General features: G+C 39.7%; 1 protein-coding gene across 1 annotated transcript in view; it reads right to left on the bottom strand.

Moving 5' to 3' along the window:
- Positions 1–10,280, bottom strand: part of VWA3B (von Willebrand factor A domain containing 3B) — a 224,257-nt gene extending 213,977 nt beyond the window's left edge. Inside the window, exon 1 of the mRNA XM_088026217.1 lies at positions 10,085–10,280. Within this exon, the coding sequence (XP_087882343.1) occupies positions 10,085–10,280 (196 nt within the window). The remainder of the gene's footprint in view (positions 1–10,084) is intronic.
- Positions 10,281–16,898: the final 6,618 nt, after the last annotated feature.

Below are 16,898 nucleotides of genomic sequence, written 5' to 3'. Positions count from 1 at the left end.
AGAAGAGCAATAATAAAGATCAGAGCAGAAATCAATGAAATGGAAACCAAAAGAACAGTAGAACAGATCAATGAAACTAGGACCTGGTTCTTTGAAATAATTAACAAGATTGATAAGCCCCTGGCCAAACTTATCAAAAAGAAAAGAGAAATGACCCAAAACAACAAAATCATGAATGAAAGAGGAGAGATCACAACCAACACCAAAGAAATACAAACAACTATAAGAACATATTATGAGCAACTCTATGCCAGAAAATTAGATAACCTGGAAGAAATGGGTGCATTCCTAGAGATGTATCAACTACCAAAATTGAACCAGGAAGAAATAGAAAACCTGAAAAGACCTATAACCACTAAGGAAATTGAAGCAGTCATCCAAAATCTCCCAACAAACAAAAGCCCAGGGCCAGATGGCTTCCCAGGGGAATTCTAGCAGACATTTAAAGAATTAATACCTATTCTCCTGAAACTGTGCCAAAAAATAGAAATGGAAGGAGAACTTCCAAACTCGTTTTATGAGGCCAGCATTACCTTGATCCCCAAATCAGACAAAGACCCCATCAAAAAGGAGAATTACAGACCAATATCCTTGATGAGCACGGATGTTAAAATTCCCACCAAAATACTAGCCAATAGGATCCAACAGTACATTAAAAGGATTATTCACCACGACCAAGTGGGATTTATCCCTGGGCTGCAAGGCTGGTTCAACATCCACAAATCAATCAACGTGATACAATACATTAACAAAAGAAAGAACAAGAATCATATGATCCTCTCAAGAGATGCAGAAAAAGCATTTGACAAAGTACAGCATCCTTCTTGATCAAAACTCCTCAGAGTATAGGGATAGAGGGTACATACCTCAGTATCATAAAAGCCATCTATGAAAACCCTACAGCGAATATCATTCTCAATGGAGAAAAGCTGAGAGCTTTTCCCCTAAGGTCAGGAACGCAGCAGGGATGTCCACTCTCACCACTGCTATTTAACATAGTATTAGAAGTCCTAGCCACAGCAATCAGACAACAAAAAGAAATCAAAGGCATCCAAATCGGCAAAGAGGAAGTCAAACTCTCACTCTTTGCAGATGATAGGATACTGTATGTGGAAAACCCAAAAGACTCCACCCCAAAACTGCTAGAACTCTTACAAGAATTCAGTAAAGTAGCAGGATATAAAATCAATGCAGGGAAATCAGTGGCATTCCTATACACCAACAACAAGACAGAAGAGAGACAAATCAAGGAGTCGATCCCATTTACAATTACACCCAAAACCATAAGATACCTAGGAATAAATCTAACCAAAGAGGCAAAGGATCTGTACTCAGAAAACTATAAAATATTCATGAAAGAAATTGAAGAAGACACAAAGAAATGGAAAAACGTTCCATGCTCATGGATTGGAATAACAAAGATTGTGAAGATGTCAATGCTACCTAGAGCAATCTACACATTCAATGCAATCCCCATCAAAATACCATCCACTTTTTTCAAAGAAATGGAACAAATAATCCTAAAACTTGTATGGAACCAGAAGAGACCCCGAATAGCCAGAGGAATATTTAAAAAGAAAAGCAAAGCTGGCGGCATCACAATTCCAGACTTCCAGCTATATTACAAAGCTGTCATCCTCAAGACAGTATGGTACTGGCACAAAAAAAACAGACACATAGATCAATGGAACAGAATCGAGAGCCCAGAAATGGACCCTCAACTCTATGGTCAACTAATCTTTGACAAAGCAGGAAAGAATGTCCAGTGGAAAAAAGACAGTCTCTTCAACAAATGGTGTGGGGAAAATTGGACAGCCACATGCAGAAGAATGAAACTGGACCGTTTCCTTACACCACACACAAAAATAGGCTCCAAATGGTTGAAATACCTCAACGTGAGACAGGAGTCCATCAAAATCCTAAAGGAGAACACAGGCAGCAACCTCTTCGACCTCAGCCACAGCAACTTCTTCCTAGAAACATCGCCAAAGGCAAGGGAAGCAAGGGCAAAAATGAACTATTGGGATTTCATCAAGATTAAAAGCTTTTGCACAGCAAAAGAAACAGTCCACAAAACCAAAAGACAACCAACAGAATGGGAGAAGATATTTGCAAATGACATATCAGATAAAGGGCTAGTATCCAAAATCTATAAAGAACTTATCAAACTCAACACCCAAAGAACAAATAATCCAATCATGAAATGGGCAGAAGACACGAACAGACGTTTTTCCAAAGAAGACATCCAAATGACCAACAGACACATGAAAAAGTGCTCAACATCGCTCAGCATCAGGGAAATCCAAATCAAAACCTCAATGAGATACCACCTCACACCAGTCAGAATGGCTAAAATTAACAAGTCAGGAAACGACAGATGTTGGCAAGGATATGGAGAAAGGGGAACCCTCTTACACTGTTGGTGGGAATGCAAGCTGGTGCAACCACTCTGGAAAACAGTATGGAGGTTCCTCAAACAGTTGAAAATAAAGCTACCGTACGACCTAGGAATTGCACTACTGGGTATTTACCCCAAAGATACAAATGTAGGGATCCGAAGGGGTACGTGCACCCCAATGTTTATAGCAGCAATGTCCACAATATCCAAACTGTGGAAAGAGCCAAGATGTCCATCGACAGATGAATGGATAAAGAAGAGGTGGTATATATACACAATGGAATATTATGCAGCCATCAAAAGGAATGCGATCTTGCCATTTGCAACGACGTGGATGGAACTGGAGGGTGTTATGCTGAGTGAAATAAGTCAATCAGAGAAAGACATGTATCATATGACCTCACTGATATGAGGAATTCTTAATTTCAGGAAACAAACTGAGGGTTGCTGGAGCAGTGGGGGTGGGAGGGATGTAGTGGCTAGGTGATAGACATTGGGTAGGGTATGTGCTATGGTGAGCGCTGTGAATTGTACAAGACTGATGAATCACAGATCTGTACTTCTAAAACAAATAATGCAACATATGTTAAGAAAAAAGAAAAAGAAGATAGCAGGAGGGGAAGAATGAAGGGGAGTAAGTCGGAGGGGGAGACAAACCATGAGAGATGATGGACTCTGAAAAACAAACTGAGGGTTCTAGAGGGGAGGGGGTGGGGGGATGGGTTAGCCTGGTGATGGGTATTAAAGAGGGCACGTTCTGCGTGGAGCACTGGGTGTTATGCACAAACAATGAATCATGGAACACTACATCAAGAACTAATGATGCAATGTATGGTGATTAACATAACAATAAAGAAATTTTTAAAAAAGCACTAACAATTGCTTAGAAAAACAAAATACAATACATGTGCAAGACTTGTATATTGAAAACTACAACAGCTAATGAAATAAATCAAAGATGTAAATAGATGGAAAGGAATTCCATATTTATGGACTGGAAAACTCAACATAGTAAAGATGTCAATTCTATTTAAATTGACACACAGGTTTAATGCAATTTCAGTCAAAACCCCAGCAATATTTTTGTAGACACAGACATGGTTATACTAAAATTTATATGAAAAGGCAAAGAAACTACACCTAAAACAATTTTGAAAAAGATTAAACTGGAGGAATCAGTCTGCCCATTTCAAGACATTACACAGTTATAGTAATCTAGACTGTATGGTATTGGTAGAGAGACAGACACACCAACAAATAAAACAAAATAGAGAACCCAGAAATTGCCCCATACAAGCACAACCACCTAATTTTTAACAAAAATGCAAAAGCAATTGAAAACAGAAAGGACAGTCTTTGATTTTGTTATTTCATTTTTTTATTTTCATACAGCTGACATACAATGCTACATTGGTTTCAGGTGTACAACCCAGTGATTCAACTTCTCAAAACAATATATGCTCCCCGTAAAGCGTAGCTACACTATGTCACTATACTTGGCTATATTCCCTTTGCTGTGCCTTTTATTCCTGTGATTTATTCATTCCATAACTGGAATCCTATGTCCTCCACTCCACCCCAACTCTGGCAACCAATATAGGTCCTCTGCATAGGTCTGACTGCTTTTTGTTTGTTTTCTTCATTTGCTTTGTTTTTTAGATTCCACAGGAATAAAATCATGTAGTATTTATCCTTCTCAGTCTGATTTATTTTACTTATCATAATACCCTCTAGGTCTATCCTTATTGTTGCAAATGATAAGATCTCACTTTTTAGGGAGCCATAATAGTCCATTGTATATATACACCACATCTTCCTTATCCATTAGTCTATCGATGGACACTTAGGTTGCTTCCATATCTTGGCTATTGTAAATAATGCTGTAATAAACACAGGGGTGCAAATCTTTTCAAATTAGCATTTTCCTTTTCTTTGAGTAAATACAGAGTAGTAGAATTACTGGGTCATATGGTAGTTCTATTTTTAATTTTTTGAGGAACCTCCACACTGTTTTCCACAGTGGCTGCACCAGTTTACATTCCCACCACCAGTGTACAGGGATTCCTTTTTCTGTACATCTTCACCAACATTTGTTATTTCTTCCATTTTTGATTTTAGCCATCCTGACAGGTGTGAAGTGATATCTCATTTGGTTTTGATTGGCATTTCCCTGATGATGAGTGATGTTGAGCAACTTTTCATGAGTCTATTGCCCATCTGGATGTCTTCTTTGGAAAAATGTCTATTCAGGTCTTCTGCCCATTTTTAAATCAGGTTGTTTGTGTTTTTTTGGTGTTGAGTTGTATACGCCCTTTATATACTTTGGATATTAGCCCCTTATTGGATATATTATTTGCAAATACCTTCTACCATTCAGTAGGTGTCTCTTTGTTGATGATTTCCTTCACTGTACAAAAGCTTTTGATTTTGATTTTAAATAAAGGTGCTGAAGTAACTGGATATCCAGAATCCAAAAATGAAACTTATACAGAAAGTAACTCAAATTGATCATGGGCTAAATATAAGATGTAAAACTATAAAACTTTTAGTAAAAATATAGGAGAAAGTCTTTGAGAATTGGCAAGATCCATATAAGAAAAAAGTTGATAAATCAATAAAGTCATCAAAATTTACAACTTTTGCTCTGAGAAACTCTCTTAAGAGGATGAAAAGGTGAGCTACAGACTAAGAAAATATCTCTGCAAGCCACACACGTGACAAAGGACTCATATTTAGAACATATAATGAGCTCTCAAAACTCAACATTGAAAAAATTTCATTAGAAAATGATCAAAAGACATGAAGAAACATTCATTTTGCCAAAGATAATATACAGCAAATAAGCACATGAAAAGATGTTCAACAAAACGAGATATTAGGGAAATACAGACTAAAACCACAGCAAAATATCACTACACAACTATTAGAACAGCTAAAACTTTTAAATGGTGACAATACCAAATGCTGAACTGTCTTTCTCATATATTACTGAAGTGAATAATACAGCTACCCTGGAAAAGTTTAGCAGTTTCTTAACAAGACAAAATAAAACTAAACAAAACAAAAAATAAACACACACTTACCACATAGCAATTACATTCCTGGGCATTTATCCCAGAGAAAGGAAAACTTAATGGTCACACAAAAACCTGTAAACAACTGCTCATAGCAGACTTATTTGTAATGCCCCCAAACTGGAAACTTACCCAGATGTCTTTAATGGTGACTGGCTAAACAAACAGTGGTACATTCATATTCTGGAATACCACAGCAATAAAAAGAAACAAACCATTGCTATATGCAACAACTTGGATGAACCTCAAAGAAATAATACCAAATGAAAAAATGTCAATCTCAAAAGGTCACATACTACATGATTCCATTTATATAAACATTCTCTACATGAGAAAATTAGAGATAGAAAACAGACTGGTGATTGCCAGGAGTTAAAGATATTGGGGGGTAGGGTATCTGTACGACTATAATGGGGTAACACAAGGGAGATCTTTGTGGTGATAAACAGTTATGTATCTTGATTGTGGTGATGGTTACACAAATCTACACAAGTGGTAAAATTACACAGAATTATTCACATACAGGGCATCAACATCAAATTTCTGGATTTGATATTATACTCTAACTTTATAAGATGTAACCATTACGAGAAACTCAGGGAAGGGTACTTGGGATCTGTCTATATTAACTTTGCAACTTCCTGTAAAGCTATCATTATTTCAGGATAAAAAGTTCAACCAATGGGGCATCTGGGTGGCTCAGCTGGTTAAGTGTCTGACTCTTGATTTTGGCTCAGGTCATGATCTCAAGGTTGTGGGATCGAGCCCCGCATCGGGCTCTGCGCTGGGTGTAGACTGCTTGGGATTCTCTATCTCCCTCTCCCTTTGCCCCTCCCCCAGCATGGCACAAGTACATGCACGAGCATGTACATACACACTCACGCGCTCTCTCTCTCTCCAAAAAAAGGTATCAACCAATCAACCAAAAAAAAAAGGTAAAATAAAAACAAAATCAGATAAACAAAAACTAAGAAAATCCATCCACTCGCAGGACCTGCACTACAAGAAATGCTTAAAAGAAATTCTTTAGAAACAAACACCAGATGGAACTGTAAGTCTTACAGGAAGAATATTATAAATAGTAAATATGTGGATTGTAAAATGCTATTTTTTCCCATTCAGTTTCTTTATAAGACAAATGACTTTTTAAAGCAGTAATTATAACATTGGCTTGTAAGATTTATGAGGTATATAAAATAAAATACATTAAAACAATAATACCAAGGACAGGAGTGGGGCTAAGTGGAGTTATACTGCTGCAAGATTCTTCCATCTTACATGACGTAGTACAAAGCTAATTTTTAGCAGACTGTGACAAGGATATAATCACTACAGCAAGCACTGAAAACATAATGCAAAAAGGCATACCTAAAAAGCCTACTGAAATTTAAATGGGATGAAATATTAAAAAATGCTCAATTTACCCAAAAGAAGGCAGGAAATGAGAAACAGAGGAAAGATAAGACAAATAGTAAAATGGCATACCTAAATCTAACTGCATCAATTATTACATTAAATGTAGAGAACCAAACACTACAATTAAAAGACAGAGATTATGAGAATGGCTTAAAGAGGCAGTCCTTAAATAGAGAGACTACAGATAGTTTGAAAGTAAAAGACTGAAAACATATGCCACGTGCAAATGAAGCATAAGAAAGCTGTAGTGGTTGTATCAATATCAAAGTAAACGTCAGAACGAAGACTACATCTGAGACAGAGATGGACATTTAATTCATCAGAAAGCTACAACAATCCTAAATGTGTATGTATTTAGAGTTTCAAACTACATGAATAAAACTGATAGAACTATAGGGAGAAATGGACAAAGCCACTAGGCAAAAAAATCTCTAAAGACACTGCACATCTCTATAATAGAATAAAACCAACCATCATGAACTAATGAACATCTATAAATACTATCTAACAACTGCAGAATACACATTCTTTTCAAGTGTGCATGAAATGTGCACCAAGATACATGCTGGGACATAACACAAATATCAGCACATTTCAAAAGATGAAAGTGTTACAGGCTATGTTTTCTGACATAAATAGCAGTAAATTAGTTAACAAGGATTCTTTTAAAATCCTAAAATATTTACAAGTTAAACATTTCTCTTAAAAATGAATCAAAGAAAAAAGTCACAAGAGAAAAGAATATTCTGAACTCAACGACAATGAAAAAATATATTACCTCTCAAGATTTGGATTCAGCTAAAGCAATGCTTACAGGAATTTTAAATGACTATATGAGAAGAGAAGAAAGGCTTAAAATCAATTATCTAAGTTTCCACCTTAAGCTAGAAAAAGAAATGCAAATTAAACTCAAAGCAAGTCGAAGAAAATAAATAATAAAGTTTGAAGCAGAGATCAATGAAATAGAAAACAAAGAACAGGAAAAAAACAAACAAACCAAAATTTGATTCTCTGAAGAGTTATGATATACCCTGAACAAGACTTATCAGGAAAGAAGAAAAAAAAAAACACAAATTATATCTGAAATGAAAGAGGAAACATCTTTAGATTCTACAGGCATTAAAAAATATTAAGGGAATATTATGAAACATGTTTTGTCAATACATTAGAAAACATTGATGAAATGGACAAATTCCTTGAAAAACATAACTTTCCAAAATTGGCATGATGAAACAAAATCTCTATGCCTATTACAGAACAGGATTTCTTATCAAACTTTTCCTACAAATAAAACTCCAGGCTCAGATAAATTTCACTAGTGAATTCCATCAAACATTTAAAGAAGAAATAGTACCACCCATATAAAAGCACCATCAGAACATATAAGAGTAAAATAGAGCTACCCTATGACCCAGCAATTGCACTACTGGGTATTTACCCCAAAGATACAGATATAGTGAACAGATAGGGCACACGCACCCCAATGTTCATAGCAGCAACATCCACAATAGCCAAACCGTGAAAGGAGCCAAGATGCTCTTCAACAGATGAATGGATAAAGAAGATGTGGTTCATATATACAATGGAATATTACTCAGCCATCAGAAAGGATGAATACCTTCCATTTGCGTCGACATGGACGGAACTGGAGGGGATTATGCTAAGTGAAATAAGTCAAGCAGAGAAAGACAATTATCATATAGTTTCACTCATATGTGGAACATAAGAAATAGCACAGAGGACATTAGTGGAAGGAAGGGAAAACTGAAGTGGGGGAAATCAGAGGGGGAGATGAACCATGAGAGACTATGGACTCCAGGAAACAATCTGAGGGTTTCAGAGGGGAGGGGGTGGGGGGGATGGGTAGCCCAGTGATGGGTATTAAGGAGGGCACATGTTGTAATGAGCACTGGGTGTTATATGCAAACAATGAATCACTGAACACTACATTAAGAAAAAAAAAAGAACACACAGGAGGAGGGAATACTTTCAAATCATTTTATGAGCCCAACATAATCCTGATGCCAAAATCTTACAAGGGCATTAAAAGAAAATAAAATCATAAAGCAGTATCTTCCATGACCTTAGATTGAAAAATCCTTGACAAAATATAAAGAACTGCTATTTTTGCTAATATTAATGACTGAATTATAGTTACTTGAAATACAAGATAAAACTGCTTTGTTTCCTTATATAGGAATCCCATACACCCTGCATTTAGAAGATACAGGGCTGTATCACCCTTTGTGGAAGGATAAATGGGAACGAATAAACAGCCTGAGCTCTGAAAAGCAAGGCCTTGTCATTAGAATGGGCCTCCACATCAGTCCATAACAACCACATCCCCTAGACCTTCCTTATCACCAGTACGGAACAAAGCTGCCAAAGGACTGGTGAAAAATCTCAAAAACACAGTATTATTGACCACTCAATAAATATGTGTTTAATTCATTAATTAATTGGCTAATCCAGAATTACTGAGCAAAATCCAAGTAATGGCAATTGCCCTGATTGAAGGAGTGTCCTCAAGTGGGGTGTTACTGACATGTTGGACAGGGCACTCCTGCTAGGTGGGCTATCTCATACTCCATAAGACTCCCCAGGCCCTATATTTCAGGAACAACTCAAACCAGCATGTCATCAGAAAATAAATAAAAACAAAAACAAAACACACCCTCACCCATCTCCATACTCCCTGTTGGAGGGCAGTACTACTGGGAGTTCAGGACCAAATTTCTAAACTGTGTGTTTAGAAAAACTAGCCCATCACATAAGAGAGGCCACAACAGGAAAACGGCACATTCTCCCTGAAACCACACACAGCTATTGTCTTAATCAACAGCCTCCTAAAGGGGTTTGCGCATCCCAAGGGATGAAGAAGACATCTGCTGGAATATGTACAACTTCTATTTATTTTTTTATTTCATCTTTAAAAGGACTAAGAATGAAATTAAGCAATATTTAATCAATGAAAATAAGCAATGTTTAATAAGTGGACTGACAGTCATATATCTATGTAACAAACATATATTGGGCGGTCCATGCTCATTTTTTATGGATAAGGATGTGAAATCAAAACAAGTTCAGAGGCCTGTGGTTTTGGGGGGCCCTTCAGAAGTGATGCAGCCCCCTCAAAGGCTGAAGGATGGCATGATGGTTGGGTTTCCCAACCAGCGTTGCTTTGTGAGTACTATACCTTCACAATGAGGGAATCCAATCTGTGACAGAATCTGCTTCAAGGTCAATTTGTTGCTCTTAAGCCCATGCAGTTGAAGCCATTCCTCAGATGAGATGAGACTCTGCCTGGCCAAGTCTGTTTTGGTGTTGCTTTGTCCCTCTGGCCCCTGCAGCTGCTGCTCAGAGATGGTGGAAGATGAGGCTGATAACTCCATCTCTGAATTAGGATCTAAGTCACGGAGACCTCCCATAAGGGCAATTATCAAAATCAGACTTCCTGAAGACTTGGAAACAATCTAACATCAACAGAGGATGGGTTTAATATTAATTACAGCACAGTCATTAAGTGGAACTCAATCTACCGTTAAAAATGTTTAATATAGATGCATATTTGCTGACAAAGAAGATATCCACATATATTGCTAAAATGTAACCATAAAGTTCAATATCCATCCATACATCCCCATATGTACACAGAGAAAAACATCTAGAAAGGTAACTGCCAACAGTTTATAGTAGTTTTATCTGTGTGGTGGGAATATATGTAGTTTTTGCCTTTTCTATATTATTTAAAAGTTCACATTATTTAAACATTTCTGAAAGAGGATTTACTTTTATAATCAGAAAAAAATGCAAAGCTCTTCCATTTTAGAAAATACACATTCACTCCTGAACCTTCATTACACATCAGTATTCCAATTATAATTGCACCTGACCTTTTACTTCCAAAAAGGATACAGAGGGCAAAACCCTGAGAGGAAACACACCTGTTCTACAGGTAGAGTGTCTAAGGGGGAGCTAGCAACAGGGTGGGAACCAGATCACAGCTCAGCCCAGCAAGAATGTGTGGATTCACTTCCCAAATGTTTTATTTTAAAGTTGGACTTAAACATTCTGAATCATGTAGCCAGCTGTTCTGGGACCAACTAGACTCCAGGCAATATGCTACATATTAAACTTATCTAGACCTGCCTAAATATAGCTCGTGTACACAAGAGGGAAGGAGTGGCCCAGACTGTGATGCAATCTTAACCCACTCACCACAACTTCAGGCGGGGAGAAAAAGAAAGATCTGCTTACCTCTGTACCCAGAGTGTGAAACACATATGTTTGTTCCCTGGACTGTAAAACTTTTCAACAACAGAAATATTCCCTTTTCCCATTTCTAAAACTCCAACCACATTCCCTGCAAGTCTCTGTTATGATATGAAAATCAGTCAAATACAGAAATCAGTTGGACATAAGCTAGGGAGTTCTCATGAAACAATATTAGAAATATTATTATTAGCAATGAATGAGTTATGCATGGATAAGCACTTGATAGACTGGAAAGAGCTATGTCCAAATAAATTATTTAAGAGTCATTATCCTTTAGTAATTGTACCTTGTCTATATGCCCACTTTTACTCCAAGTACCTTTTTACCCCCAAGTTCCCAGTCATACGAGCTATTCAGTTTGGGCTTCTCCTACTTTAGACTCACAGAACATGAAAACAAGAACAGACTTCAGCTTTCTTTTTGAGATCTGTCCAACAAAGACTGCCAGCTGAAGGACTTTTAAATTTGGCTAACAGTTCCCATAGAAACAAGGAAAGGAAGCTCAGAATAAAGATTTTTGATTATTTCATCATTTCCAGTTCATCTTTCTTCTCCCTGACATACACTCACCCACCTCCTATGTTCTTCTTACTAGAGGGAGCTATATGTCATAGGTTAAAAAGGTAGCACAGCTATGTAAATTGTCCTTATAAGGCTCCTAGACTGGATTTTGGAAACAAAGGTTTCAGAAGAGTTGTACATTTTAAGGCCAAAGGGACACATTCTTGCTTCCAAACAAAAGGCAACTGAATCCTCCAGCTAAAGTGCATGCCCCAGTGTCTCCTGCACTCACATGGCTTAAAAATTTTTAAATAAATATTTTTAAAAAGGTCTGGCTGGCTCTACTGAATTTGAGAACCTGTATGAGTCATTCTTTTTTTTTTTTTTTAAAGATTTTATTTATTTATCCGACAGAGAGAGACACAAGGAGAGAGGGAACACAAGCAGAGGCGAGTGGGAGAGGGAGAAGCAGGCTCCCTGCCGAGCATGGAGCCCGATGCGGGGCTCGATCCCAGGATCCCGGGATCATGACCTGAGCCGAAGGCAGACGCTTAAGGACTGAGCCACCCAGGCGCCCCTGTATAAGTCATTCTGATTCAGATCTTAACTCTTAAGATTTTTTAGCCTGAGAAGACCCATATTATCAGAAATGAAAGCACCTGGACAACGGAAATAACCCAAGAAAACAGGGAAGAAAAGAAAGGGCATCTCCCAACAGAAGGGATCATTCTACTCAGACTGGATAAGAGATACTGTCAGAGCAAGGAAGCCTGCCAGAGCAATGATGCCAAATGACCTGACAAAGCAACCCCTCCACACATTGCCCACCTGCTTTCCTAGCTCCAAGCTGGTCTCAGGTGGTTCTCTTATGTGAAATCTTAACCTTCAAGGCCCATTTCAAGCTCTACCTCCTCCATTAAGCCTCTCCAGATCCCCTCACCAACCTTCTGCAGCATCTCCCCAGCAAATCTCCAACTTTCGCTTTGACACTTCACCAACATAACCTTGGGCACTTCAGATTCATCCTCTCTAGACTAAAAGAAGGTTCAGTGACTACAGGGACAAACTATATGGATGTCCTCAGCACAGTGCCTTAAATACAGCAGGCACTTTGAAAGAGTGCTGAGTTGAATTAAACTGATCACTCAGAATTACTGAGAATACTGATTTTCAAACAAGGCAGCGATTTTTTAGTCCAAACAAGGCTCATATCAGGAAATAGCTGTCATACTATAGAGACATACTATTTTCCAGATATTACTTTGTTGTTACTATTATTACTGTGATTTTTCAGGATTTCTTCATCTGAGGTTATTACAAATTGGGGAACCGAGGAATCCAGAAGCAAGAAACAAAAAAATCCAGAACACTGCCCTGTTTTAAAAGCTATCCCAAGAGCAAAATTTGGGGAAATAGGAAGGGATTTCCAAAAGAGAATGAAAAAGTATAAACAGGGAAAAAAAAGTGAAAGTCTGAGCTGAAGGTAGGAGCAGGCAGGCAGAGCTTGAGGAAAAAAACAGAAAGGTTAAGTGGGCACAAGTAAAGGCCCCAACTAAGGGAACCAGAGGCCCCAAGGGCAGCCAGCCTGTGCTGCTAAAGTCTGCCCACAGGGGGCAGCCAAGAGATGCCCCAGGTCATCCTGAGGTGAGCACTTTGAGGAAGTTCGCATGGCTTAATAGAGTAGGTCCTATATGGTCAGAGATTGAGGCACAACGCACAGATTCAAGTCCATTAATTCAGCTTAAACATTGGGTATACTTCTGTTTTATTATCAACTCCCACAATTTCCTATATCCTTGTTAGTCCTTGCTGAAAATGAAGTCTAGATTAGGTGGATATATTTTGTGATTTATGTGAGTTTTGAATTACAATTTTTCCAGGAAGAAAGGAAGCTGGGATGAAGCCCCATGGGTATCCTGTTGAAACTCTCCCCCGGAAACCCTTAATCTACTCCTCGCTCCATGCTCCTGCCCTGAGGAGCAAGTCTAGCCTGTGATCATCTGCTCAAATAATGTGGGCAGAGGCAAGGAGACTGAAATGGACTGGCCCACAGTTGAGAAAATGGGGTCAAGAAAAGAAAATCTAAGGATAATAGGACTGCTCTAGGAAGGTCATTCTGAGAAGAAAGAAACCAAGAGCTCCCAGGAAGATAAAAGTGGAAACTAAAACTAAGTTGTATGCCCATATAAAAAGAGGAAAAGAAAATGGGGCTTGTCTTAGTGACGTGATTGTGGAAAACCACGTACTTGTAGAATGGAAGAGAGCCAGAGGTTATTCCAGACCAGAAAGTTGTAGAAAGCTGTAATCCACGCAGATCCCTTTCTTTTAGACTATTCATGTTATTACTATTTCTTAAAAATAAATTTCTCCTGGTTCCTGTATTAACTCCAAAGCCCATGTGCACTTCACCTTATTACTGTTGGCCTATGGTAAGACAGAAACCAAGAAAGCTGGTTCTCCACCAGAGCAGCTGAGCTTTGCTGTGACTGGGGTAAGGTGGGAAGGGCTTTGCAACAGGAGGGGTCGGGTACCTGTGTCTCAGCCTGACCCAAAGAGTGGTTCAGTGAACCTGGGAAAGTGGCTGAACTTTTGTGGAGGGCAGTGCAAGTCGGAAACTGCCTAATTCCAAGCTTTCCCTCCACAGGTTGCTGGAAACCTCGGCGCCTCGAAGATTCTGGCGTGGAAGGGATCGCACCCCACTTACTAGGCAATCTGTCGGATGAAAGACAAGAAGGTTCCTGTTTAGCAGCCGCCCTCCCATCCTCTGGGGGCCCTGTGACCCCAAAGGGCCGGTGAGGCGCGCATCCCGCTGGTTGATAAAGCAGCAACTCCAGCAGACGAAGAGTCGCCGCTTGGCCCGAAGAATTATTCCAGACGTTCGATTTCTCTATGACCCCAGCGCGCACCGCATGGCGTGTTGACCACGGCGTCGCCTCGGTTGCTCGGACGCGGCCAATCACGGCGCGGCTCCCTGAGCCGGCCCCGCCCCTAGAGCGCGCGCCCAGGGGAGGGGGGGCCAGCGGGGCGTAGGGGCGGGGCTCCGAAGCGAGTTCAGGGGCGTGGCGGCGACAGCGGGTGTCCGGGATCCCCAAGGCACTTTGGGACCCAAAGCAAGAGCCCCACGCTAGGGGACAGGGCGGATGGCATTGTCCCCTGCGCTTACTGTTGCCGAGAAAATTAACGGCGGTGAATATCTATTAATTAAGTTAACAAGCAGATAAACACGCAGAAGAGCCCGGGTCAGGGGCGAGAGCGCGAGCAAATCGTGGAGAAAGGCGCCCAAGGCGGGAGGGAGGCCAGTGCACCACAGGAAACATTAGTTAACTTCTGTACCTACTTTAAAGAGTGCAGAGCACTTACATCTGCGTAATTTTGTTTAATTTTCACCCAAACGGTGTGAAGAGCCATTCTTCATTTTACAGTTGAGGGAAAAAAACTTAAAAGGGGTGGGGCAGTTAGTTACGAATCGCTCAGCGGTGGAGCGAGTGTGAGTGAAGCTCAGACAGGTGAGACTGAGCTGCAGTTTTGGAGGAGGGGCTGCCAGTTACCAAAAATACCCTTATCTATTGGATAGGAGTATTCTTATAGCATTGTTTTCTCCATTCGGCTTTATTTTTGACCCTAATTTTTACCGTGTCAAGTAAGCAAGGAGCTCAAAATAGAGACCTGTGGTTTTTCAGTCACTTGGAAATAAATTTGTGCTTAATGAAAAGCATCTTTAAATCCTTAATGAAAGATTCCACAGGCAAGTATTGTTTTACTATGTTGGGGTATTAAAGTGTGGATTTAGATTTTAAAACTCAAAAAGTGACCAGATCATTTGTAGGTTTTTGAGTCAAAGATCTAATAAAAACATGGTTAACAGTAGAACTGAACAATTCTGGGGGCGCCTGAGTGGCTCAGTCCATAAGCGGCTGCCTTTGGCTCAGGTCATGAGCCCAGGGTCCTGGGATGGAGCCCTGCACCCGGCTCCCTCTTCTCCCTCTTCCACCCCCTACCCCCGCTTGTCTTCCTGCTCTCGCTGTGTCTCTCTCTGTGTCAAATAAATAAATAAAATCTTTAAAAAAAAAAAAAAGAACTGAACTATTCTGCCCCCCCCAAAAAAAGTCTACTTCATCCACAGGATGTTATTTTTCCTACATTCTTTTAATGCCTCTGTAACTTTAAAAGTACTAACAGGTTTGGCGCGCCTGGGTCCCTCAGTCGTTAAGCGTCTGCCTTCAGCTCAGGTCATGATCCCAGGGTCCCAGGATCAAGCCCAGGATCGGGCTTCCTGCTCAGCGGGAAGCCTGCTTCTCCCTCTCCCACTCCCCCTGCTTGTGTTCCCTCTCTCGCTGTCTCTCCATCTGTCAAGTAAATAAATAAAATCTTTTTTTAAAAAAAGTACTAACAGGTTTGATCTCAGATCACAAATCATTCCATAAAGTTATTAGGTTGTATACCATTGTATAAGGTATGGTTGTATACCATACCTTATAGATGACACCTGCAGCCACACCACCAGAGAACAAACAAAAATTCAACAGTACTAAAAGACTGTGTTCAGAAAGGAAGTACTACAGCAGCCACACCCACATTTGCCAATGCCACAGTAATCCTGGCTGTCCACACCCTGCCAGACTAATGTTATTGGGTCTCACGGGTTAGATAGAGGGCATAGCATTCACACAGCCAAACCCACTGCCTTACATAGTCACATAGGCACTCCTGTCCTCACCTTCATCCCATGCATTCTCCCTTCCCTGAGACACTTGCCACTTACATGCAAGTGACTGCAGATGACTCTATGCTTTTGTCAATTATATGTATGTGCCTGCATGCGTAAGTTCATATGAAAATGTTAAGCATTAATTACTTAAAGTATAGATAGACAAGTAAGCAGAAGCTGAGGTCCTTTTGAAGTATTGCATAGTTGATTCTGACTTCAGTTTGGCTAGCCACAGGATGGTTCACCTCATTTTTGTGTGTGGCGTGGTCTGGAATAAGAATACCTTTAGCACAGTTGTGATATATCATTGTTCTGAACTTGAACACATTTGCTTTGGATTTACATTTCACAGATCATTTGTATCCTACTCTCAACCTTAATAATTGGCATTTATCGTGTCACTCCCAACCTTAGCTTCAGACTCTGCCACCGCCCACAACGTAAATGTTCCAGCAGAGATACTAGGCTGGTCCCTGCCTCTGACCACATAACTTTACTCAGACCCCCTCCCCTTTCGCCTGGATTA

The sequence above is a fragment of the Eumetopias jubatus genome, unplaced genomic scaffold (assembly GCF_037043125.1).
Source record: "Eumetopias jubatus isolate StellerSeaLion01/CBP00866 unplaced genomic scaffold, mEumJub1_p1.0 scaffold_9, whole genome shotgun sequence".
NCBI classification, from domain to species: domain Eukaryota; kingdom Metazoa; phylum Chordata; class Mammalia; order Carnivora; family Otariidae; genus Eumetopias; species Eumetopias jubatus.
Note: the sequence above shows the minus strand (reverse complement) of the source record. Positions and strands in the feature narration are given on the sequence as shown.